The 26684-nt window shown below is 35.9% G+C and overlaps 1 protein-coding gene across 2 annotated transcripts; it reads left to right on the top strand.

Annotated features, from left to right (window-relative positions):
- The first annotated feature begins 1627 nt into the window (after nt 1-1627).
- LOC112790120 (nuclear pore complex protein NUP107) lies at nt 1628-25839 on the top strand. 2 transcript variants are annotated; one of them, XM_072235251.1, is made up of 25 exons: nt 1743-2005; nt 2419-2777; nt 2963-3317; nt 3660-3729; nt 6853-6968; nt 7513-7544; nt 7648-7773; nt 8825-8983; nt 14399-14491; nt 14579-14746; nt 15480-15575; nt 16045-16280; nt 16368-16425; nt 16783-16871; nt 18065-18196; nt 18395-18517; nt 19043-19141; nt 19266-19454; nt 19803-19977; nt 20109-20265; nt 20418-20617; nt 23333-23474; nt 24472-24632; nt 24847-24963; nt 25586-25839. In XM_072235251.1, exons 4-25 carry the CDS (start codon nt 3665-3667, stop codon nt 25643-25645), a joined length of 2793 nt encoding a protein of 930 aa, XP_072091352.1. In that variant the 5' UTR covers nt 1743-2005; nt 2419-2777; nt 2963-3317; nt 3660-3664; the 3' UTR covers nt 25646-25839. The 2 variants fall into 2 exon arrangements, with proteins under 2 accessions (XP_025688147.1, XP_072091352.1); XM_025832362.3 differs by lacking the exon at nt 2963-3317 and having other exon boundaries at nt 1628-2005.
- The last annotated feature ends 845 nt before the right edge of the window (nt 25840-26684 follow it).

Below are 26684 nucleotides of genomic sequence, written 5' to 3'. Positions count from 1 at the left end.
TTGCGGTTTTTGTTTACCCCTTTTTCTACAAAGGCTCCTAGTTATAATCAATCATTCATACTACTATACGTACTAAATTTTTATTTTAGAGGTCGTAATACCTTGCCATCTCTGAATTATGACTTAAGCATAAGACTCTGTATGGTAGGGTGTTACACCAAACATAAAAAGAAAACTTTCAAGAAACTCAAATGCGCTTCTTCCTTCCCCAACGCGTTTGCCAAACACAACCCTAACCATCTGCCAGGCTACCTCGTTAGCTCTTTCCCATGATATTTTCCTCCTTCGCTGTGTGGCCGGTTGGGCTTCTGGCTTCATGGCCAAGCGGTGCGACATGAAGTCAAGGTCTATTCCCGGCATGTCGGCGGGAGTTCAGGCGAAAAGGTCTTTATTTGCCCTAATGGCTTCCATAAGATGTTTCTTCAATTTATGGGGGAGGCTTCGATTTATGAATGTAAACTTATCCTCCGTATCCCCTACCTGAAATTTCTCCAGATCTCCTTGTGGTTCAGGTCTCAGTTTCTCGTCAATCTTGGTATCTAGGTCTGCCAAGAACACCACAAATGCCTCCTTTGATTTCTTTCTAAGTGCTAGGCTAGCGTTGTCCCAAGCAACTGCTGTTTCCAAGTCTCCCCGGATCAACCCCACAGATCCATCATCCGCCACGAATTTCATTGTGAGGAGCTTCGTGCAAATGATGGTCGACAACTCGTTGATGGTCCTTCTTCCAAGAATGATGTTATCGGCCATAGAATCCCTTAGGGCCACAAACTCAGCCATTATCTACTTCTGGCTCGCCCCGAAACCTATGCAGATTGGGAGGGTGACAGAACCGTCAGATTTGATGTAGTTGTCTCCCAATGCTACGACCCCATGACAGTGATCTTTGAGGTCGTTCTCCTTAAGTCCCAGGGCGCCAAACACGTTTCAAAACATGATGTTTGAATCAACCCCTGTGTCCACCAAGATTTATTTGAATAAATCCGTCTCAATTCTCGTTGTGATTATCATTGGCAGGTCCTCGAGAAGGTCGTGGCATCAGCGATCCCCAGGGCCAAATGATATCTCGGAAAGTTCTCCAGAATGGACTTTGAAATTTCCCGACGACATGGCCAACATCCTAACGTCTTTCTTTGCCGCTAATGTATGTACAAGATAAGATTTAAACATCGATAATATTAGTTGGTTGATGATAAAATATATTAGACTTGGTTTGATAAAATTTTTACTTTTCAAAAATAACTTATAAAAATTAGTATTCAAAAAATAGCTTTTTAATAGTTATAACACTTATATTTAGTAAATTAAATTAAAAATGACTTTCAATAAATACAAATAATAATAATTATATTTAGTAAAATAATTTTTAAAATTAAAAAATATTATACTAAACATAAATACAAAAGTAAATTTAAAAGTTATTTAATATATAAAATTATATTAAATTTTTTTAATTTTAATAAATACAAATCATCTTAAAAAAGTTAATCATTTAATGTGCTTATAATAACGTGAGTTAATCATTTACTCTAGCCTCTGCCCTCTAGGAGCAGTTCTAAGTCTTCTTTAACAATTTTGGACCATAGTACCAAAAGTTAAAAAGAAAAATCTTACAGGCCCTGATTCCAGAAAAGCCCAAAAGAAAAGGGTTGGAACAGGGTTAGCCCCAGTCAGCCCTAACACCCCACAAACAAAAAAAAAAACAAACCCTAAAACCCTGTCACTCCCTCTGAATCATCCGCGGCTGCCTTCCGGCCTCCAGCCTCGAGCCGTCGCGCCATCCGCCGCTGCTCCACCGCTCTCGCTCCTCGTGTGCTCCACTACTGGCGCATCACGCGTCCTCTTCCTCCTTCACTTCGCGTCTTCTCTGCCATCCTTCGCATCCTCGCTGTTATTGATCGCAGTAATCTACAGTGTCAACCACTATGGATGACGGAATGGACACCTCTCCCAGCATCTTCGATCCTCAGAACCTCTCCACTAGACAGAAGTTTCGCAGATACGGGTATTTGAATCTTCCTCTCTCCATTGTTCCATATTCAAAGCTGCATATCAACCATTGCCTTTTTCATTTCTTTTTTTAAGTTGGGAGTTCCCTTCCTGTTGTGAGTCACTAGGTATTAGGGCACAACACACAATTATTTTTTTGATTGCTTGACATCTTAACCTATGAAGCTGCGAAATTCACCTACATTCCCTTAATTGAGTGTGTTGTTAATGATTGTGGGTTGGTGCATTGGATGGTATATGGAAGATAGTATTGAAAGGTTTGAGTTCCTTGGGAGTGTGAGAACTTGGTGGTCTTCTTTATAATCTTAGCTCTGTATTCTTTTTAAAACTGCAAATCATTTAATTGCTAGGGTTTTGTTAGTGTTTCTCAGACTTCTGTGTTGACTTTCAAGAATGGAATTGATGCAGGAAGAGGCACTCAACTTCTGGTGCTTCAATCCATCAAGATAACTCAGCTTCCAAGTTGAGTGAAACTGGGCTTTTATATGATGGCCAAAGTATCCACAGCCCTACTAATGCTGCACTTCTTCTTGAAAACATTAAACAAGAGGTTGAGGGTCTTGATGCTGAATACTATGAAGAAAAGATACAACCTTCCTCTAAAAGGATGCTGTCTTCTGATATTCAAGGAATCCCTGTTGTTGATGCTGGTTTTGACTCTATACGCCACTCATTAAAAGCTTGTAAACAGGATGGTGACTCATTGGGAGATGGTGCAGAAACGATTTTTACTTTATTTGGATCTCTGCTTGACTGTGCTATGCAAGGTGCTGCAAGTACATTTATTTATATACAGTACTAGTGAACTTCATTTCATTCATCTGCCTTTTTCTTTTCTTTTCTTTTTTATTTTTTTTTTCTGTTAATTCAGGATACACATGATCTCTTTGAACTTGATGTTTCATTTGATACCAGCAAGTATATATTTTTCTTGTTTGTTTTAAATTTCTAGAAGCATAATGGTTCATGCTAAGACCTTCTTCAAGCTTGTGAGGAGAACAGGGAAAAAAAAGAGGGGGGGGGGATGAATGAGAATTAGGAACATACCATGGAATGCAAGTTGGCAATAGACAATTGTATTCATATATACACCTCAAGAGAGGGGGCATGCCCTTAGTGTTTTACCTGAATCAGCTACTTCTCAAGGATCCACCAATCCTATCGCTCCTGCGTTGCAGTCGGAACCATTCCTTCAACTCTGTGCTGAAGAGTAGGTACGAGAATGGTAATAGCTTCCATGAGCGCAGGAGCATGCAACCCTATGTGATCCTGACAACCATGCTTTCTATCTTTGGCCTTAGGAAAGGGTTAGTTGTTATTTGCCTTCTTTTAGGAGTTTAGCTTGCAATTTTATTGTGAAATTTCCAATAAGCTCTTACAAAGGGAAGGGAGGGATTTATTGTATTGATGTACCCTTTTTGTTGCTTTTGTGCACTCCATCTTTCCCCGAAAAGGACATGGTGTCATTTGTATCATTTGATCTCTTGTAGTTACATAACATTTCTTCATATTTTTTGGGCATTTAGTTGGACTTTCCCATGTTGAGATTACGACTTTGTGCTCCTTTGAGCATGTGCCTTTTCTGTCACAAATTGTAGGGGCATGAGAAATGAATCATGTAATTTTGATTTGGTTGAACTCATTTACAGGATTGATGCCTGTTTCTGATCTGATACTACGTTTTGAGAATGCATGTCGAGATGTTTCAGAATCTATCAGGTATATTTACTACTGTAATCAGCATAAATATCATTCTACTTGAAAGTCTTGCACTGTAAGCATTCACACACATAGACTCAATATTATGCTGGAATTATTAAATTACATTTTGTCTATAGGAAGTTGGAAAACTGTAATGCTTCCTTCCTTTCTTTTTATCTTACAATATTGATTATCTTGTTGCACGCCATTCATATGTTTTCTTTTGGTCTCTCAACAATCTTACTATAGGTTCAAACTCTTGAAGTTGTTGTTGGACCAATTGGATTAGGTTTCCTTCTTACATGTTACGTGAAAACTGGTCTGTTTGCTTCTTCTTGAGTTTATTCCACTGGTATAGGAGAGAGGCTAGCTATACATGAAAAATTGGTTGGATCTAACAATACTTGAAGTGGCAATTCCTGTGTGGTAATTTTCCTCTTGAAATTGATTATAGCTTAACAATGACTAAGTTTCATTAAAGGTGAAATCCGTGGAAACAAAATATGATTGACTAGATGGGTTACAGTGTTTTTACCCTTTCTTTTTTTGAGTATGCCTAGGAAAAGACATCTGACTGAAAGCTTTAGATCTAGTTATTTACAATGCTGATGAGTCACATTGGCAAAGATCACAGAGCCAAAGACACAATGAAGGTAGCAAAAGGTCACTAGGCTCCCAGATTGAGAGGTTTGGGTTAATTTGAGAAAAAAAGATGGAAAATACGAAGAGCTGAATATTATTCGTTGTTGTAAAAAATAGTTGTAGTATATAGGCATTTTGGCAATTAATTTCCATAATTTGTAATTATTGTGTAATGACTATGATTTCTTGTATAAATTAGGAAACAAATATTGGTTACGTATATCTAGAAAATTGACATATTTAATAACTGTCTAGTATACTAAATGTATGATATAATATACAACCTCTCTCAACAGAAACCATGCTTTTTTTAAAATTAATTGCAAAAGAGTTTCCACTCTTCTAATAAAAGCTCATACAGTATTACAGTGGACCAAAACAAAAAGTACATAGGGCTATCTTCTAGTATTTTTGATTTTTTCTTGTTTAGAAACCTTGTTTTAATTTGTAGCATCTTGCTAAGTTTTGTAAGATCATATTTAAAATTCATTTGTTGATGCTGTCCTGATCAAGACATATGGTGAGTGTACTTTTATTACAAAACTACTTTTCATATCAGAGTAGTTTGCAAAGGTACACAGTCCACCAGAAATCCACATCCTATTTATAGTTATCACCAATTATCTTCGTCTTAGTGCACCTTTGTAGCATCTATCACTTATTTCAATACCCGAAAGAGTTGAAGAGGCACTTGATCATCTAGGATGGTGTCAAGCCATGATTGATAAAATGCAAGCTTTAGAGCATCATGGTACTTGGGAGCTGGTCTCTCTTCCTCCAGTCAAAACCACAGTTGGATGTATTTGAGTATACACAATCAAAGTCAGTCCAAATGGACAAATTCCTTGTCTTAAAGCAAGGTTTATTGTAAAAGGATACTTTCAAATTTATGGCCTTGACTATGGAGATACCTTTTCTCCCGTAGCCAAAATCACTTCAGTTCATCTTTTCTTAGCTATGGCTGCTATCTGTCATTGGTTGCTACATCAATTGGATATCAAGAGTGCCTTCCTTCATGGTGATCTAGGGGAAGAGGTTTACATGGAGCAACCGCCTGGCTTTGTTTCTCAAGGGGTGTTTGGATTAGTTTGCAAGTTGCAATGTTCAATCTATGGGCTGAAACAATCCCCCAAATCATGGTTTTTGAAATTCAGCATTTTTTGAGCTTTCGGATGAAACAAAGCGAGGCAGATCATTCGGTTTTATACTGTCATAATTCACAAGGGAAAAGTGTTTACTTGATAATGTACGTGGATGATATTGTTATCACAGGTGATGATCATGAAAGGATTAATCAGTTGAAAATTGAACCAAAGGTTTGGGCAAGCTAAAATGCTTTCTTGGAATTGAAGTTACCCAATCTAGCATTGGTGTTGTTATCTCTTAAAAGAAGTATGCTCTAGATATACTCAAGGAAACTTAAGATGATGAATTGTAGACCAACTGGCAGTCTAATGGATCCAAATCTTAAGTTACTACCTAATTAGTGGGAGCCAATATTAGTATCCTGAAAGGAATAAATATTAATTCGAAAACTTCTATATCTCACTATTACTGGAGCAGACATTTGTTTTGCATTAGCTGTAGTAAGTTAATTTCTGCAATCTCCTTGCTTAGATCATTGGAATGCAGTAATGCAAATATTGAGATATATTAAAAGATTGCTTGTACAAGGTATATTTTATGAAGAAAAAGGGAATTCTCACATTATTGGTTTCGGTGATGCAAATTGTGCAGGCTGTGCCGTTGATAGACAATCTACTATAGGTTATTGCTTGTTTCTTGGAGGAAATCTTGTCTCTTGGAAAAGTAAAAAACAAAATGTTGTAGCACACCCTAATGCTGAAGCAGAATACTGTGCTTTGGCCACAGTTAGTTGTGAACTCATTTGGATCAAAGAGCTTCTTTGAGAGTTAAGATTTGGTGACTTCAAAGAAATGAAATTATTTTGTGATAATCAAGCAGTCTTTCATATAGCTTCTAATCCACTATTTCATGAAAGAACAAAACAACGAAGTTGACTGTCATTTTGTTCGAGAAAAAGTTCTCTCAAAGGAAGTAATCACTAAACAAGCTTCGGTGAACATCTAGAAGATATTTTCAGTCACTCGGTGTACGTCGGATTCAGTATCTGTGTAGCAAGCTTGGAACATTTAACTTATATGCTCCAGCTTGAGGGAGGATGTTGGAAAGAAACATTTGACTATGTAGAAACTAGTCAGGCCTAGGAATTAGTTGTATAGAAACTAAGCACTCCGAGAAAATTATCACACTCATTCGTTGTAATTGCTGACTCTATATATATATATATATATATATATATATATATATATATATATATATATATATATATATATATATATATATATATATATATAAAAGAACAAGCGTTTTTCTCATATATATTTTCTCAGCCTTTTCAACGACATATAATAAATATTGTGAGTGTACCTGTATTATGAAATTACTTTTCATACTATAATTGATGTTGTTTTATAGGTATGGTTTGAATGTTAAGCATCGAGTTGTTGAGGACAAATTGATGAGGCAGAAGGCTCAGCTCTTGCTTGATGAGGCTGCAACGTGGTCTTTGCTGTGGTTTGTTTATGGAAAAGGAAATATATCTCAAACCTTTGATATTCTATTTTAATAGTTTAATGATGACCTTCTGAGTGGGTTTGATTTTGTGTAATTCTTAAGGTTTCAGGTGCCTTTCAAATCTATTTTTAAAAATATCAAATTATTTCTCTTTGCATTGATGCACTCAACATTGCTATTGGTTGGACTTTTCATTCATTAAATCACCTTTATAATTTGATCTTTTAAGGATGGGAAGGTAATTGATTTGATATTAATCTTCATCTCATACTTCAGAAAACTTCCAATTGGATGTTGAGAAAATTATTTACTGGTAACTGATTTCCCACATAGATGAATTTCCAGTTCGCTAGGACATTTTCCCCAACATATTCTACTAAGTACTAAGTCCCTGTAAGTATCCATCCTTAATCATTATAGGAGAGATACACAAAAGAGTGGCTCTGTAGCTTAAGTTCATCCTTCCAAATTCTGTTCTCCTTTCTTGCATTTCTTTTTGGATGCTATGCATGTTCATGTTTTATTTGTAGCTTTATCCTCTGACAGTTCTTTCTTTTGCAGTGACTGAAGAACTATCTAAAGAGCAAATACCGGTATGTTGTGTGTGTGTCGGCGGTGTTATTTTACATGGTTAGATAATCAATCACTCATCTGAGTCCTCTGAATAAATGATTGAGATCTATTGACTCATCACAGGTGTCAGGAACCTCCCATGCTGTGGCTTGTGAGTTTGTTTCAGAAGACCATACTGCTCAATTATGCCTTCGGATAGTCCAGTGGTTGGAGGGCTTAGCTTCAAAAGCTCTTGACTTGGAAGAAAAGGTAATTCATTTCTACATTTGCTGTGTGGAAAGTTGATTCTATTCACAAATAATGTGTTAGAACTTAGAAGTAATAACTGGTATCAGTGAGATAGAGCAACGTGCTTAGGAAACCTATAATTCTGGGAGAATGTTCTACACTTAGCTTCCTCACTAGCTTACTCTATTAACCACTAATTCACTGTACAACCAAATCTATAAAATATATCTCAATACGTTATCTTCCCTAGAATAGTGTCAGAAACTATTGAAATGCAAAATGAAAATCAAGAATGAAACCTGGAACATATTTGGTTTTATGTTTTTCTTTTCCCCCCTCATTTTCATTTTTTAAAACTTCTGTTTTTCCGTTTTTTATGAAGGAAACAGTGAAAACTGGAAATGTAAACATAAAACTGATATTTATTCTCACTTTTTTTGTTCACAAAATTATGAAAACAGAAAACATTGAAAATGAAATAGGAAATGAAATTAGAAACCAAACAGCATAGGTACCAGTCCCTTCGCATAATTGAAATTTTACTACTTTGAAGGCAAAGAAAAACCCATGAAGATGCAAGTACTCCAGCCTAGTGAAGTGCACTGAAGGATAATATGCAGCGCCCATACTTTTCATCAAAACTTTACTTTCTTTTTGGTCTATTGTTTAATTGTTTAAATTGGAGATTTTAGAATCTATGGTATTTTATTTTGAGGTGACTTGTATTAAGTACATGATTTAAAGTCATCATCATCATAATTTATTTAGGGTTTATAAGAACACAGTAAACCATAATTTATTTCTTTATTTTGTCTCTTATTACATATAAGCACACCATAAAGTATCCATAATAATTGCACCTGATGCACCATCTTATGAAGTTACTTGTTTGAAATAATTTTAGGTGCATTGAGTACAAGTTGCAAATAAGCTTTGGTTTATTCAAAATAATGGTGCATATTTTTCATTATTGCAATCCGTCCCAAATTGATAAACTTTTATATTTCATATTGCCTCACCTTATGTGTTAGTATTCTTGTTTGGTTACATATGATGTTGCATTATTTTGTAGGTGCGTGGATCTCATGTTGGTAGTTATCTTCCTAGTTCTGGTGTTTGGCATCATACTCAACGTTACTTAAGGAAAGAGAAAGCTGATATGAACATTGTTCATCACTTGGATTTTGATGCTCCGACTCGTGAAAATGCAAACTTATTGCCTGATGACATGGTATTTTACACATGATTGCTTTGCCGTTTCATACTTCAGTCACTTGGTTCCCACGTTGATCTATATCATACATGGATATACCATATACCAATTTATTTTCCTTTCTTCTTTACTTACCTTCAATAGATTTAAAAACCATAATTAATACTTCATATTGGAACTTGCATATAGTATCATGAAGTTAGCCATTTAGTTGTTATTGCAGAAGATTTTGGACTGATAGATCATGCAATAATTCTCTCCCTGATGCATGGTATCTGTTTAAAAAGTATTGGAAAACAAGATAAGGAAAGTGCATAGAGAGATTTAGAGAATCGAAGAAGATAGATGTATTATGATATGGTTAAAGACACTACTCATAGGACTAGGAGACCTTGCAGGAGAAAAATATATGTGTTGGAACCTCTAGAGCATCTTTTTTTGGCTTTGGCCAAGTCTACCAGTAGCTGGCCACCACAATCTCTCAAAAGAAGAACAGAAAATGCCAAGGTCATAAAAACCGGACCGGTCATCAAACCGCTTTAGTTACTGGTTTACTGGTTCATTGGTCCAACTGGTTCAACCATAAAAACTGTTTTATAATAAAATAACAGACAAAATATAAATAAATATCCTAAAACATAAGTATAGTCTAATATAAATCTTAAAATGTCTTCCAAATTTAAGGCAGTATATCAAATGTTATCAACTAAAATCTTATGATCTTATCAAAATACAATCTTAAAAGTTAAATGACAAAAGAAAATATCCAAATATAAAATGACATCTATGTTCAAGCTTGTGGAGGACCAGAATCAACATAGTAGTACCATTGGGATAGTCTTCTTTTTTTATTCTTATGTACCTCCAACTATTTCCTACAAAATGAAAATTGAGCACAAAACACGGCCTTAAAAGTTAAAACAAAAACAACAACCTTAGAAATCAATAAGAATATTAAGCACCAACTTATGGCAAAATGTACTATCAAAGATACATGTATTCATGTTTTGGCGTGTTTGTTGCCACTTTATTTGGCTAATCAAGTTCAGTTTTAAAGTATGAAATCCCAAAGATTCTAGAAGGTGATTTCTTAACCAATAAATCAAATTGCATAGTGTCAAACAGTTAAATTTTAAGTCAAAAAGTGAGGCTTGTTGATATTAAGCATAAGGTGAAATTAACAACTTTCAAACTTTGCACACAATTATTTTCAAGTTGACATAATAGTGATTAATCACATCATTTTAGTGTTTCCTTCTATTCAATGGTATTAACATAGACGGAAATGATAATTACCTGGTTTCTGGGAGCTAAAACAGTAAAACATAGTTACTAAAATGTCAGTAAGACGATGATTATGCGAGTTCATTTCAATACACAATTTGTTACATTTTGTGATTGAATTTCAAGTATTCCTTTAGGCAATGAGCACAAAATTTATCATCAAGAAACTTTTAACAAAATTTAACAACAGAAAAAAAAACAAGAACAAGCCAATAACAATTTATCAGTATCAGTTTATCATCAATCAGTAAGCCAGTAATAGAGTTAAGCAACCCGAAACGAGCAAGAACAAGCCAGTAAGAGAGTTAAAATTTATCATCAAGCAGAGCCAATCAACCAAGAAAAAGCACCAAGCACTGACTGAGCATCCGAGGCATTACCTTCGGCGAGGGCAGTGACCATAGATTTGAGGGAGAGCGACGGACGACAGGAAGCTGGCAATGAACACTGGTGAGATGGAGACGGACGATGGGGAGGTGGCGACGAATGCTGGGGAGGTGGCAACGAACACGACGGACAGACGATGTTGGAGCAAGACCTGGAGACGCTGGCATTGGGCGAATGGGAGGGTCGTCGAGCACGACGAACCAGGAGATTTGGCGAACGACCATGATGAACCAAGCGGCGATGGTGAGACCAACGGCGGCGCAATGGAGGCTAGGGTTTTCAAGGAAGAATGGGGAAGAGCTCTGCGTGAGTGAAAGCCTGAAAGGGGGAGAGACTGGTTTCTCAATTCAGGAACCCTTTCTCTTTTTTTTTAAACGGCATCGTTTAGAGTAAACTGGCCAGGTACCAGTTTGGTCTGATCGGCCGGTTCTCGGTCGGTTCAGTGGTTTACAAACGGTTTTATAATCACCTGTTTGGGACAGTAAACCGAACTGTGTTACTGTCCGGTTTGCGGTTGGACCAGTCCGACCGGCCAGTCCGGTCCGATTTTCAGAACCATGGAAAATGCTGATTGTTGAGGAAGTTTGTTGCATCGTAATTAGGAGTCATGATTTGCAACATGTTGTAGAGTAAGGAATTGAAGCTTGTTTTGTTGAGGAAATTTATTATGCACCTTTGGATTCATGGGATGTGCTACTTGTAACATCCCAAATTTCTGATGTATTGACTATTGAGGGGGCATTCAGAAAGTTGGGATCAGACTCGGAATAGGAGAGAATCTGGTCTCTTGAATGCCATTTTTTTTAATGCCCTCTCATTACTTCCCCACCGCTTTATGGTTCCCAACCGCCTCATAACAGAATGCTCATTTTTTTATTCCCTCACCAACTAAGCAAGTTAAATACAAAACCCACCACAGCCCATTGTTCCCTCAATAAAGAATGCTCACTTTATGTTCTGCATTAGGTAAAGTGGAGTCCAATTGAAACAATGGAATCAACGGAAGCCCTGATTTGTAAGAAATACTGAGGTTGACTGTGAACCTGTTGTAGTTTTGCTGAGTTCACTTTTCATGTGGTGTGGATGAGCTTTAGAGGGATAGTGCATGTAGATCTTCTCCCAAATCTGCCAAGCATAATCACAGCCTACAAGCCTGGGTAGATTAAATCATGGGTGCCATCAACCATGACAAAATTAGCTAATCTTGCTTTTCCCAAAGTTGATATTAATTCAAAACCAGATCTTTGTGTGCTGCTTATGGTGATTCATACTGAGGAAGAGCCTTTGTTATGCGGTCAGGATAATGTAATAGGTTGTGGCCTCTGATTGCTGCTAGTAGTTAATGGCATCGACAAATATAACTCTTCTCAAGTTTTCTTGAGAGTGTATGCACAAAGGATGCACACAGAGGAGTTAGTGGATCAAATGTGTTCAGTAACCACATCAAATGTATATTGGATCAGTAACCACTTCTGGCTTCTAGACTCTTCTAGATGCTTTCCTAACTCAATCTATTATACCCCTTGAAACTGGGCTCTCCACAATTCTGAAAATCTGTTATAAGTAATTTCTTCCTTAGACCTAGGAATTTTGATTTAGACACTTCCTTAGTCAACATATCAGCTGGCTGCTCATAAGAGGGAATATGGGCAATCAGTAGCTTCCCTTCCATGAATCCATATGCTTTGTCCTATTGTGCAAAACAGGGTTGTGAGCGAGCATAATAGCACTAAGATTGTCACAATATACAACTGGCCTTGAGGTCAGATCCACCATACTCCTATACTCGGCCTCAGTGCTAGATCTGGCAACTTTGGGCCGTTTCCTGGACCACCAAGACATGATGTTAGGGCCAAGATACGCATGGGCACCTGATGTTGGACCTCCTGTCATCCATATCAGCAGCCCAGCTAACATCACAATATCCTGTTAGGTTTGGATCTGTGCATCTGCGGCTGGCTTGAACTCAAGTCCAAGCTCCTGAGTTCCATCAAGATACCTAAGGATTCGTTTTACTGCCTTGCAATGAGTCTTTTGAGGGGAGGACATGGATTGACAAGCTTTGTTGATGCTAAATGAGATTTCAGGTCTTGTGACTGTAGCATACTGCAGGGCACCAACAACCGACCTATAGAGAGTAGGGTTATCAAACTTAGAACTGCCATTATGTGACAGCTTGAGACCAGAAACCATAGGAGTTGAAAGGGATCCGGCTTTATCCATTTTGCTCTTTTCAAGTACATCCCTGATGTACTTCTGTTGGGACAGAAAAAGAGAGCCATTTAAGCGTTTCTGTACTTCTATTCCCAAAAATTAGTGCAAGTCTCCCAAGTCTTTAAAAGCAAATCTGATGTTAAGGTTGGTGACAAGCTCTTGAATATAGGAAGAGGTGGAGCCTGTGATGATTATGTCATCAACATAGACTAGGATATAGCTAACCTGAGACTGATCAGACCTGATGAAGAGAGAGAGTTCACATTTGGCACTGTTGAACCCGAGACTCTTAAGTGTTATTACTTTATCTAATTTCCGTATTATGTATACATGTTATTACATATATGTATTTCCTAAAATAGATTAGGATAGCCTAGTAATCCCTAGAAATTAGCCTAGAGAGAAATAACCGAAGGATCCCTTGAAATTACTACATTTCAGCCAATGATCTTTGTAATATCTATATGTTGAATACATAGACCAGCAAAAGGTAAGACAGTTTTTGCCCACTGGAAATCAAGTTTTGTTAAGTGTGGTTTTCAGCGTCTCAAACCAAGCCCCCGGAGCCTGTTTTAGTTCGTATAGCGACTTGTATAGGTTGCATACCAGCCCAGAATTATCCGTGAACCCTTCCGGTTGCTTCAGTGTACACCTCTTCACTAAGCACACCATCTAGGAACACGTTCACATCCAATTGGTTTAGAACCCAGCCATTAGTGAGGGCTAGGGTCAATACTACCTGAATAGTAGCTGGCTTCACCATTGGTGAAAATGTCTCATAATAATCAAAATAAACCTTCTGAAGGAAACCCTTTGCGACAAGCCGTGCCTTGAATTTATTAACACTGCCATCTGGGTTCCATTTCACCCAGAATACCCACTTACAGCCAATGGCAGTTCAGTTTAGGGGAAGAAGAACCAATGACCAGGTGGATTTGCAAGAAAGGACCGGAAATTCTGTTGTCAGTGGATGTGTTGATGGTGATTGGGAGAGGTGATCCCATTATGGTGCACTACTTGTTACACTTCTTCACATAGAAATTTTATGATTTTTTAGGACAAATTTTTGCTCATATCAGTTGCCGCTGACAGTAGGAAGACCTTACTCTTGTGGATTATTTGTTATGATTTGAGTTAATGCATTTCTATTTACTCGTCTATTTTCTTTCTAGTAAAAGCCTTTTCAAAGTTTTTTGTTATGGGCTTGTTTGTGTTAACTTTTTGTTGCAAAACAAATGTGCTTTTTCAATTAAATGATATCTATAAAAATATTGAGATAAGGTATTTTTTTTTGGAAAGGTCAAACTCCATAAAGTGATAAAACAACTATTTTGGTGCTCTTTGAAGCTGCAAAAATAGCTAATGGAAAAGGCTTTATGAATAGTTATAGTAACCACTTTTTTAAGCTGAAATGAATGCACTCCGTATTGCACTCAATTTTTTTTATGTTTTCTTCATAGCTGTTGACATTGAATTTAAAAGGCGGAGATTGAGTGAACACACCCATTTTTACTTTGGTATCAGTGATGGTTTACATTTTCGGTACAGAAACAAGATGAATCTCTTTTAGAAGATGTTTGGACTCTTTTAAGGGCTGGAAGACTAGAAGAGGCATCTGGACTTTGTCATTCTGCTGGACAGGTGAAGATCTCAATGGAAAAGTGAAAATGATAAGTTTATGCTGAGAAGTCTATGCTTTCTGCTATTTACATTTTTGGCTTTTTGCAGCCATGGAGAGCTGCCTCTCTCTGTCCATTTGGAGGTTTGAACCTGTTTCCTTCAGTTGAAGCTCTGGTGAAGAATGGTAAAAGTAGAACATTGCAGGCTGTTGAATTTGAAAGTGGCATTGGTCATCAGTGGCATCTCTGGAAATGGGCTTCATATTGTGCATCAGAGGTAATGTTGTTTGTAAATGAATACTAATTGAAGACTTAATGTTGTTTTATTGACTTCTGTGCTGTTTACTTGTTCTTTTCTCAGTTATGTCTAAAAGGTTTTATAAATAAAATGAATGTACTGCTCCACACGTTTTATCTTTTCCATATGGTATTATTTTCTATAATATGGTTTTATCTTCCTCTCTGCCGTGTTCTTTCCATCTACATAGAACTGTCATTATTTCCTTTAGTTATTTCCATATAATTCTCTCTCTCTCTCTCTCTCTCTCTGTTCAGTTCTCATACCATCTTGCTTATTAAACTCTTAAATCCTTTATTCTCAACATCCTTGTATTGCAATTTCCCTCGTCTTTTAACCAGTTTGTCATCTTACCATCAAATTTAAATATTTAATTTAATAAAAGGATAAATAGTTTTATATTTTTGTTCAATAGCATATCATGTTGATTCATTTATATCGACTTCATGAACCTTCTGTTAAAATAGAGTAAGCTAGATCAATACTAGTATAGCCTATAGAGGATGGTAGTTCTGCCCTGTAGGATTGCATAGGCTACAAGCTAAACACTCCTGTATAATGCACTGATTCAGTGCTAATCAATTATAATCTCAAAAACAGTGATAGTACATCCTCTCTCTCTCGAATTCTCTCTTCTCTAGACTCTTAACAGTTTGTAATTAAAATATAAAACTTGTTAAATGTAACTTTTTATTTGCAATTTATTCTGCAGAAAATATCAGAGCTTGGTGGGAAATTTGAAGCTGCTGTATATGCAGTCCAATGTAGCAACTTAAAACGGATGCTTCCATTGTGTACAGATTGGGAGGTAGAATCTTGTCTGCTAGATTCTGATTCGTAATTACATGCACGTAGAATAGTAAACTAATTTTTATCCCAAAAAATAAGTAGCAAAATTAATAACTCATATGGGTATTCTAGGGGGCCAGCTATTTTTTTGTCAACACTTGGCCAACACTGTATTTTTATATGATTGCACCCATATTTTGTCAAGCTTTTGCACATATTTGAGTGATACACACATGAACTAGTATATTTTGCATGCATGCAAACCACAAAGAAAAAGTCTAGGTGATGAATATTTTTTAGCTAATATGTAGTCTACTTTTCTTCTGGGTCATCTTGTTCTCATATTTTTTAAGCAGACTTGTGAGTGTTGGCTATATGCTGGCCGAAAAATCATTGACCACCTAGCAAGGCTCTAAATCTTCTCCTCAATCATGCTGTTAATGTTGGAAGCTTATGCTGATTAATTGCATAACTTGAAACATTTGCAGTCAGCATGCTGGGCATTGGCGAAGTCTTGGCTTGATGTGCAGGTAGACTTGGAAATCACACGTTCGCTGCCTGGTGGAATTGATCAACTTAGATCTTTTGGTGATGTAATTAATGGAAGCCCAGGACACGCTGATGGCTCCTTGGATCCCACAGATGGGCCCGAAAATTGGCCTATTCAAGTCTTGAATCAGCAACCACGACAACTTTCATCTCTTCTTCAGAAGCTACATTCAGGGTAACTGTACAATTATTGTTACAAATGTGCTTTTTATGATGGTTTATTGTTATCATTTGTAATCCTTTTCTCCTAATGTCATTTTAGTGAAATGATGCATGAGGCTGTAACTCAACAATGCAAGGAGCAACAGCGACAAATTCAGGTATGCTTAAAAGCTTGTTTTTATTTCATATGCGAATTTCTGTCATTGTTTATTCTAGGTGTTCAATATTTTCACGTTTTAGAGCATTTCTACATATATTTTTAATAACAAAAGAAAAAAAATAAGGGAATGAAACAGAACAATAGAAGTTGTAAATCTTTTCTTGGTTTAAAATGGAGCCTATTGCTCAAAGGATGCAGTCTTTAGCTTTCTTTCTTCTCGGTCTCTTCATTTTCCCCCTTCAACTTAATGGTGCAATTGCAATTACTTAAGGCATCGAGAGAATAAAATTTTACCTTGTGTTATATCTTCCCCTTTTATTTTCCTGATTTCTTAAGCTATTCGTTGCCTTTTCAGATGACTTTAATGCAAGGTGATATACCACGTGTACTGGACCTTATATGGTCATGGATAGCACCATCAGAAAATGATCAGAATATATTTAGGTGAGTAATGTTATCTTTTCTTTTCCATGTTAACACACTTGCTGAAAAGTTGTTATGCCTAGATTTTCAGTTATTCCAGCAACTTGCTAGATTAGATGTTGCACTACTATTACCTTTCGAATCTCATTTGCTCACTACAGTGAAATTCGCCAATTCTTTATATGTACCAAGGTTCTAAAAACTGGGCTGGTCATTGAACCGGCAAAGCCAAAGGTTTAAAGGCTCAACCAAGATTAAGCGGGTTTGAGTCAGATATAAAAATATATATTTTTATATATTATATACATTTAAAAAAAATTCAAAAAATTAAATTTTTAGTTCATTTTCCAATAAAATTTGGACCAGTTCAATGTATTTTTTACCGGTTTTACCATATCTTTGACTGGTTTTTTGCAACTAGTATTTTGGTCTAAATTGTACTGGTTAGGTGACCGGTTCCTGGTTAACCTGATTGAACTGGCCTGTTCACTACGGTTTTCAGAACCATGATATTTACAGAAATATTGTGAACTTCAGCTATATTTTTTCTTAATAGTATTTTTTTGTCTATTATTCCTTGTCTATATCTTTTCAATTATTGCTGTTGATATGGGACAAAGACACCAAAGAAGGTATTACATAAAAAGTGAGCATCAGAGCAATGCAGAGACATATGTGATACTGATTACTGAGTTTGAATTTTCCCCCACGATTAACATACACAAATAAGTTAACATGTTTCAAGCTTGATGCATGTGATTTATTTCAAGATTAAGGTAAGATGTGTGAATTATAATTGCTAATTTGGATATTTAGGATGTGAAATCATATACTTAGGGGAAGGGAATGTTAAGGATATGTGACATGTAAATCATATGGAAAGACAATCGAGGCATATTAAAGATATGCTTTAATGAGAAACCTCAGTAATCAGAGCATTGTCATTCCTGAGAATATCTGAGGTTGAAATTGAGTAAGGGGTTACCAGAGAAGTATAAGCTTATCTGAATCAAATGTGTGTTCTCTTACTAAACTCTATCTGGGGAGATCAAATTTTCATTGTTAAATAGAGAAAGTTTAGCTTTGTTGAAGGGAACATCTTCTCGTTTAAGGGAGGTAGTCCTTATAATGAATTTGCCATTTTAGTAGGACGACTTTCTAATTGCTAATTGGTGGGAATCAGTTGACCAAATTTCTGTGTTATGTCCTGTCAGGCCTCATGGAGATTCTCAGATGATACGATTTGGTGCACATCTAGTCCTCGTGCTGAGATATTTACTTGCTGAGGAAATGAAAGATACCTTTAGAGACAAGATTCTTAGCGTTGGTGATAACATTTTGCACATGTATGTATTCTGTGACTTCTTTTTCCAAATAAAATCAAAGATGAGCACACTGTTTCGAACATTGGCAAAGGTTTCCTTCATATTTGATGACTTTGTGGTCTTTATCAACATGGTTTCAAGTATATTATGGGAGCTGGATACTTTTATAAGTTAAATGTAAATTTGTTATAATATGCATTTATATTGGTATAATATTAGGTATGCACTGTTTCTCTTTTCAAAGGAGCACGAGGAGCTGGTTGGCATATATGCTTCTCAGCTTGCATGTCACCGTTGTATTGACCTCTTTGTGCACATGATGGAACTCAGGCTAGACAGCAGGTATCCTTGCTTTTGTCTTTTATGCGTATCTATAATGTTATTGATGACATTGTCATACCTTTGTATGTTGTTTGCTTGATTGAAGTTTTTGTCAGGTGAACTATGATCATGTCTTGCATAGTAGAACTGTGTCCGGTTAGAGGACCATTGTCAACATGCCAATCGAACATGAAAATTGAGAGCTGTCAAACATGGACTAAATGCTTTACCGTATCATTTTATCTGGAATTTATATGTATATATGGGGGGTGTGTGGATCTATATATATTCTTTGCATTTCTAGATAAAGAATTCATTAAGATGGAATAACCACAAGATAAAAATGGTATCACGGCAATCTAGTTCCTTTGTATAATGGTTAAATGAAATATTTAATAATACCACGAGTTGAAACTAACAGCTAAGAAAGCAAGACTGTTCTATAAAAGTGCCAAGGGAAAAAAGCAACTAGTGAGTAATTATAATCTGGAATCACACTACTAAATATCTATATGTAACATTTATTTTGTTTTTTTCATTCAATAGTGTACACGTCAAATACAAGATCTTCCTTTCTGCCATTGAGTATTTACCATTTTCCTCCGAGGATGATTCGACGGGCAATTTTGAAGATATCATAGAGAGGTATGTAGGTATTTCCTTTAGAGTATGCTTGTTTTTGGAGGGTCATTTAGATGTGTCTTGAAAAATGTTCTGTACATATGAGTGTATGACGCTCCTCTATCTCAAAGTAAACATTTTGGAACAGAATTTTATTGAGATCTCGGGAGATCAAGGCTGGTGAATATGCTGACCTGTCAGATGTTGCAGAGCAGCACAGACTGCAAAGTCTTCAGAAAGCCAAAGCCATTCAATGGCTTTGCTTTACACCACCATCAACAATTCCTAATTTCCAAGATGTTAGTAAAAGATTACTTATCCGAGCATTAACACACAGGTAAAGGATGCCTCATTATATTCCAGTTGTGTTGGGGTTTCTGATGAACTCTACTTGTGAAAGTGCAACAATATCGAAACTTTGAAATAAAATTTGAGATTATACCTTTTACTTATCTAAATAATGTTTGACATTTGTTGTTAATCTTGACTGTTTATTCTCATTTTTCTGTGCACATTATTTATTATGAATTTCCTACTTTAGATAAGAACCCGATTTTTCTGGTTCTTTTGTTGATTCTTGGTTGCTGGAGCTTGATGCACACCCGCCTCTTAGTTACTGCAGTTTCTTGTCTCCTACTTAGCATAATACCTTTTATCAAAAAATTAACCTGTTTTCCCCATGTAGCAACATACTGTTCAGGGAGTTTGCTCTAATTTCGATGTGGAGAGTACCAGCAATGCCTATAGGTGCGCACACAGCACTTGGTTTTCTCGCTGAGCCCTTGAAACAGCTCTCCGAAACTCCGGAGACGTCGGAAGATGATATTGTTTTTGAGCATCTGAGGGAGTTCCAAGACTGGGTATGCTAGGTTATGCTTGCCAGATATAAGATATTTCCTCGTTCTTATCATTTCTACCTTAACAATTACGTTTGTGTTTGTGTGATATTTATTTAACACTTAACATTTATATTTTATTTGCATTTCTCTAGCGTGAATATTATTCCTGTGATGCAACCTACCGCAATTGGCTCAAACTTGAACTAGAGAATGCAGAAGTTCCTGCCTCTGACCTGTCGTTAGAGGAAAAGAAGAGGGCCATTTCAACAGCAGAGGAAATGCTGACAGCATCTCTTTCACTACTAGAAAGTGAGTTTAGTTGAAAATCTTACACAGTATTTAGAAATGAATCGGAAGTTCGGAACATGTGAGCAACTATTATGTTTTTTTTAAAAAAAAAAGAAATTGATGCATTAGTATTTGGGCTCTAGTCATAGTTGTGACCCTTGTTCTTTATGTAGGAGAAGAAACCCCTTGGCTTGCTTCTATTAATGATGTCTATGAATCGACTGAACCTGTTTACCTTGAACTTCATGCCACTTCAATGCTATGCTTGCCATCTGGAGATTGTTTGTGTCCAGATGCTACTGTGTGCACTACCCTGATGAGTGCCCTTTACTCATCAGCTGGTCATGAGGTTATCTTAAGCCGACAACTAATGGTATGTTCAACTATTGAATGGTTAAGCCCTGCATACTGCCCTGTATTTTAGAATTTGTATGTTAAACTTTAGTATGGTTAAGCCCTCTGTTAGAAACAAATATAAGTATCACTTTACATGTCAATCAAATATCATAATATCAGGTAATATATCTTAGAATTAATCATTAGGGTTTAGGGTTTAGGGTAATATATCTTATTATTACTGTTTCCTTATTTGACTAGGATTGGGGTTTTCCTAATATTATAAATACAAACAACCTCAATTCCTTATAACCACTAGGTGCAGTCTGCTCTATGGAAATGATATTGTTGCATCATGCCATAAGTCATGTTTGCAGTAAGCTATATGTCTCTGGTTTGTCTCCCTTATTGGTCTGTCAGAGATGATTTTAACCTCTGTAAGATCTCCGGAGAAGTTAGTTGGTGGGAGAATTACTTCTATCCTTTGTATTCACTACAAAAATCATGACCCACATGTCTGTTTAAGTCTCTTCCAAAGAAAATCGTGTCTCCCAACTATTCATCTTGGATTAAATCTTCTAGATCTAATAGTTTGAAAGAAGAGAAGAGAAGACAATCTGATCTCATTAGAGTAATGAATCAGTACTTATATACCCAAGCGAGGAGTGTGTTTAGCACACTAGTTGAAGGGGATAGAAGGGTCTTTACATACTTTAGTTACGGGTGATTAGAGACTTAGAAGCTGAATCTGATCCCATTAGAGTATTGAATCAGTACTTATATACACAAGTGAGGAGAGTTCAGCACACTAGTTGTAGGGGATAGAAGGGTCTTTACATACTTAAGTTAGTTACAGGCTATTAGAGACTTAGAAGCTTTGACACTATGCCATGAAATCATCTATTGCAAAAGCTTAAGTTGCTAAGTAGAGGCATTTGAATGGGCATATAGCTAACAAGGCATTAACCACATAAAAGGCCCCCGGCTAAACTACTAGTGTAGTGTAATGATCTGATCACTCACTTTTAACCCTTACCACTTCATTCTTCACTACTAATCAACGATAATGCATACTCCATTTCTATTCTTCACTTTTCCTGGATACCAAGTTTACATCCTAAGTTGTCTAACCCCTTTGCCGTCAACCCCCCTAGCCTTAGTGCAATTCCATGTTTGATATATGTCTAATCTCAACATAGGCAGTGTTCCCTAATATTATAAATATAAATTAGAAGTGTCTTGTCTATTGTCTCATGCAATTACAATATAATCATATCAATAGTACTTTATATTAAACATATAGCCATCCTCTTCTCACTTTCTCCTTACCAATCTAGAAAAGCTAATTCTCAATGTCATTTCAATGTGGAACCATCCTCCTTAACTTCTGCAGAGTTTCTATTTTCTAAACGTTTTTTCAGAACTCAACCTCAGATCTTCAAAATCCGTGTTTTCACCATCATTGTTTTCCAGAAATCACTGTTCACTTCCTGTGTTTTCTCCACCGGCCTTTCGAGCATTCTGTCTGGTCAACTGCTGTGTGCAACTTTGGCCGTCTCAAACCTTTGCCTTTTCTGCTGCTTGTCCATTCTGGCAATGTTTCAGTCTTTCACGGCCTTCTGTGGTTGCTGCTTTCCACTGTTGGCTGCTGTCGAACTCATTCGTTCTGATCTCCAACCCAACCATCTGATTCCTTCTCCAGTGTGGCCTATCCCTGCTAGCAAGAACTTGTCCAGCAATTTCACAAGCTATTGTTGCAATGTTGGTCTTTGTTGACAAGCTACTACAAAGAATAAGAATCACAAACATGTCAATATTGGTTGTCAGTTTCACATTGCCCAGTTGATTCTTTGTTGCAATGTGATGTATAAACCACTATCTGGAGTATATTGCTCAGCACAACTAATGCTACTTTATTGATATATTTTTCTGAGAAATAAGGCTTATGAGGTAGAAACTAAACTAGTCACCGATAGAATCAATGAAGTATACACCTTTAATGAATTCTTTGAAGCCTTGGAGGTCTTTCCCTCTCAAAACATGTTGGGAGATGGAAAGTTGTGTTTCACTAATCTTTGGTGTTTTTTTCCCATCGTGTAATGGTTTCCCCGTCTTATTGATATTGGTTTTTTTATTTAAAACAAAGAAATTTAGCCTTTACAATTTACTGCACAAAGAGTTATCTTTCTAACTCTTCCGCGTTACTAGATATCCTATCAGTGACATGAAATAGATCGATGTAGACTTGTTTGTAATATACCTTGGATTGTAGTCGCTTGTGTTCAGAGGAACATAATATAGGGTGATGTAGGCTTGCGACATGTTAGTAATAGACCTTGGTTAGCATAAGGGTGAAACAAGGAAAATATATTAAAAAGAATATTTAGAAGCCTTGAACATAAGTTAATTCAAGAATATTACAGGGTTCAAAATATAACTTCTAAAGTGTGTTCTATCCAACCTAATAAACCATAGAGGGGGCATAAACCTCTTGTTGCTACAAACTTTCATAAGTTAGCTCTGTTGTTTTCATGGTTTTCTTTTGTTTGTTTTTATCCCTTCGCATAACTTTCTACATCTTTGAGTGAACTCTTTTGTGGTTTGAAATATTTGGAAAGGGAAAATTGTGGAAGATGGGCATCTTTCCTGCAAATCAGGAAGATGAATGTTTTGTTACTTTGTAAGGAGACTGCTTTTCCAAGCTTAATGTCATTGTTACCTTCTGCATCATGTAGAATCTAATCTTGTGCAGGTGAATGTCTCCATATCTTCAAGGGACAAGTATTGCATTGATGTTGTTCTCCGTTGCTTAGCAATAGCTGGTGATGGACTTGGACCACACAATCTCAATGATGGTGGTATTCTTGGAACAATTATGGCTGCAGGTTTTAAAGGTAAGCAACATTAATGTATATGTAGCCGTAGATCAGAATGGGTTGCACATCAATATAGTAAAACAAGCTTGAAATTTATTTTGCAATGATGTGCTTCCTTGGGTCTTCTCTTTTCTTGGTTCAAAATTAATAAGAGGCTAAAATTGGGCGACCTGTGTCTATTTGATGATATTGTTGCTGTGTAACTCATTTTCATAACTGATTTCTTGGGGAGGTTTCTACTGATGTGGGTTCAACATTTGGTGAATAGCCACTATTTGATATACAGAACAACAGAGTCTTTCAGACTGTGTTTGATGTGTGAGAAAGAGAGGTGAGTTGCTTGTTCTTGGGAATTCTAGACTCAGGAAAGGTAGATTATTGGAAATAAAAAGTCTTCCATTGGCATCTAGACACATGAATCCTGTGTGTTTCAGATGAGGGAAAAATAAATTTATTTTTGTGGTATGGAGTGGTGAATGCGGATCGGATCGGATCCAATATCCATGTTTTTTAAGCTCGGATCCGATCCGATCCGCACATTTGCAGATCGGCTCGGATATATCCGCAAAACATACAAATATTTTAAAAAGCTTATTTTTATTAAATAATAAAATTTCTTTTTTCACTCTTTTAAACATTTTTACTCCTAAAATATTATTAAACATACTTTCCTTAAATAATAAAAATAAAATATAACAGTTTTTGGGAAGAGTTGGTCCTTAAGGTATTAAAAGCCTCTTGACTGAGTGATTATGGACTTGACAGTTATTACTTCAATTCTTCATTTACTAATTGATATTGGGTCTAGTCTTGACAAAAATTTGGAATAAATTGGTCATTGGAAGAATTTTCATGTAGGTAGTTTTGTGAATTGAAATCAAATGGTGTAGGGTGACCATTATATTTGCTTTCTTCTATGGTACAGCTTGTATGATTTTGAGCTGGAATTACTGTTAAAGAGTCCTTAATGAAACTCAATGAAAGATCCAGTAATTAAATTTATTTCATATTGCAGGTGAGCTTCCTCGGTTCCAATCTGGGGTGACATTGGAAATATCCAGATTGGATGCTTGGTACTCCAATAAAGATGGAACCATAGAATACCCAGCAACCTACATTGTGAAAGGACTTTGCCGTAGATGCTGTCTCCCTGAAATCATTCTCCGTTGTATGCAAGTAAGTTAATGAATGGTATTGATCGACATTTAAATTTTTTGTTATCCTCAAAATCTACGTAAAAGTTGATAAAATGAGTCAAGAACGTCACAAATAATTACTCATTTACCATTGAGTAACCACTTGGACATCATTTCTCAGTTGATTTGTTTGCCCCCTTGTAGTTTTGGAGTGTACATATATTTATTCTTTACAAATTTATTGTCATATATAGGTTTCTGTCTCTCTCATGGGATCAGGAGTCATGCCTGATTGCCACGATCGATTGATTGAAATGGTTGGCAGCCCCGAAACTAAGTTTCTTCACTTATTTAGTCAACAACAATTACAGGCAAGTTGATAATTTCTTCATCTTAAAGAATTACTGGAGGCTCTATGTTTAAAATGTTCACCCTGTGTAGTCTGTTTTATGCCTTTCTTGAGGCATTATCTCTCGGTTACATTATTTTCGTTGGCATAAAAAATAAACAAACAGATTGGAAGATGGTTGTATTACCTTTTTTTTAAGCATTGGCTCCTTTATTGTATTATTCTTTAGATTCGCAAAGATGCTGAGCTTTGTGCATGATAAAAATATTGGTTTGGGAGAAGGGGGTGTAGAAGGCATTTGGATTGACTTCTGAAAAAAAAATAGAATTTATTTAACCTTTTTTAGTACAGATTTTCTTTTAAGAATCTTGATGTTTTTATAGATAATTTAAGAAGTATTTTTAATTATCAAAATTCTCTCCTGTTTTTGGTTTTCTTAGAACCTTAGTATGATAGTATTATTGGCTTTAAAAAATTTATAAAAGATAAATATTTTTTAATCATATTTTTTATTTTATAAAAGCCAGTCCAAACATGCTCTTGGCGCCCGATAAAACAAAATAATTGTGCTGACAATGGAATTTGTTGAATTTTTATTTTATCAATCTGGAGACAGATTTGACGTTTGACTCTTTCTCATTCAGGAGTTTCTATTGTTCGAGAGGGAGTACTCAATCTGCAGAATGGAGCTTACTGAGGTATAATTTGTTGCTCCACCAGCTGACGAGTTCAGAGAGTGAATTAACTTTGAAAGGCTTATATATTTTGTTGTAGTGCAGTTAAGGTACCTTGTGTTTATTGTTCGAAGAATGTCTTGGAGATTTTCTCTTTCATTTTGTTAAAAAGAATTCACTTGCTGTATATATATCTCATCTAAATATTCAACTCACATTTTCCATTTACTCTCCTCAAAGGTGGTATTCTTAGAACATGTGTGATTGCTACTCTCAGCATATACACCTTGAAATGTATTTTAGTTCAATGTTGGTTTAAACTGGGAGTAAACTATCATTTTGGCCTTCAAACAATTTTAGTTCTGACAAAATAGTTCTAAATGAAAGAAAGTCTCTTATGGCCATCAAAATATTCTTAATGCTAGGCAAAATAGTTCAATGTGTATATTTGTGACTTGGATTACCCATTTTTGTTATACGCATGCTATTAAGGTGAATGGATATTTAGTTATGTACATATTTTGTTATTTATTTGAGTGTATGTGTTTTGAATACCGATAATTTTGCCCATAATAATTCCATAGGTGATATTCCAAAATGGCTCAGTTATACTAAATGACTGGTAATGTATAGTTGTGGTTCCGATATCTCTCTTTTGTCTCGTATTTCCTATTAAAAAAAATTGTTCGCTTCCTTTCTTAATCTTTTTTGTGGATTTTAATTTAATTGTCTTTGCGGGAGAGACAGATATTTGAAAGTATTTATCAATATTATCTTTAAAAAATTAGAAAAAAAAATAAAAATAACATAACATAACAATCATAAAATAAATTAATCCAACACAATTTCGTATAATCCAACACAATTTAATTAATACATTAAGAATTCATTACATATTTGTTATAAAAAATATTTCCAAACATTCAACTTTTTTGTTGTCGATCATCAATTCATTATCATAGCTCGAACTTACAAAATCTAATGCACATTATTCTCATTTTGTCATGGGTATTTATGGCCTCAGATTTGATTTCTTTGATGGGCCAAAAATGATCATACATTCAAATTT

The sequence above is a fragment of the Arachis hypogaea genome, chromosome 1, assembly GCF_003086295.3.
Source record: "Arachis hypogaea cultivar Tifrunner chromosome 1, arahy.Tifrunner.gnm2.J5K5, whole genome shotgun sequence".
Lineage (NCBI taxonomy): Eukaryota > Viridiplantae > Streptophyta > Magnoliopsida > Fabales > Fabaceae > Arachis > Arachis hypogaea.
This window is presented reverse-complemented; position numbering and strand designations above follow the sequence as displayed.

Coding starts and splice junctions, on each gene's coding strand:
- LOC112790120 (XM_025832362.3), top strand. CDS start 1,926: ATGGATGACGGAATGGACACCTCTCCCAGCATCTTCGATCCTCAGAAC. Junction 14,492..14,578: donor TTTGTCATTCTGCTGGACAG/GTGAAGATCTCA, acceptor GGCTTTTTGCAG/CCATGGAGAGCTGCCTCTCT. Junction 19,455..19,802: donor ATCCGAGCATTAACACACAG/GTAAAGGATGCC, acceptor TTCCCCATGTAG/CAACATACTGTTCAGGGAGT.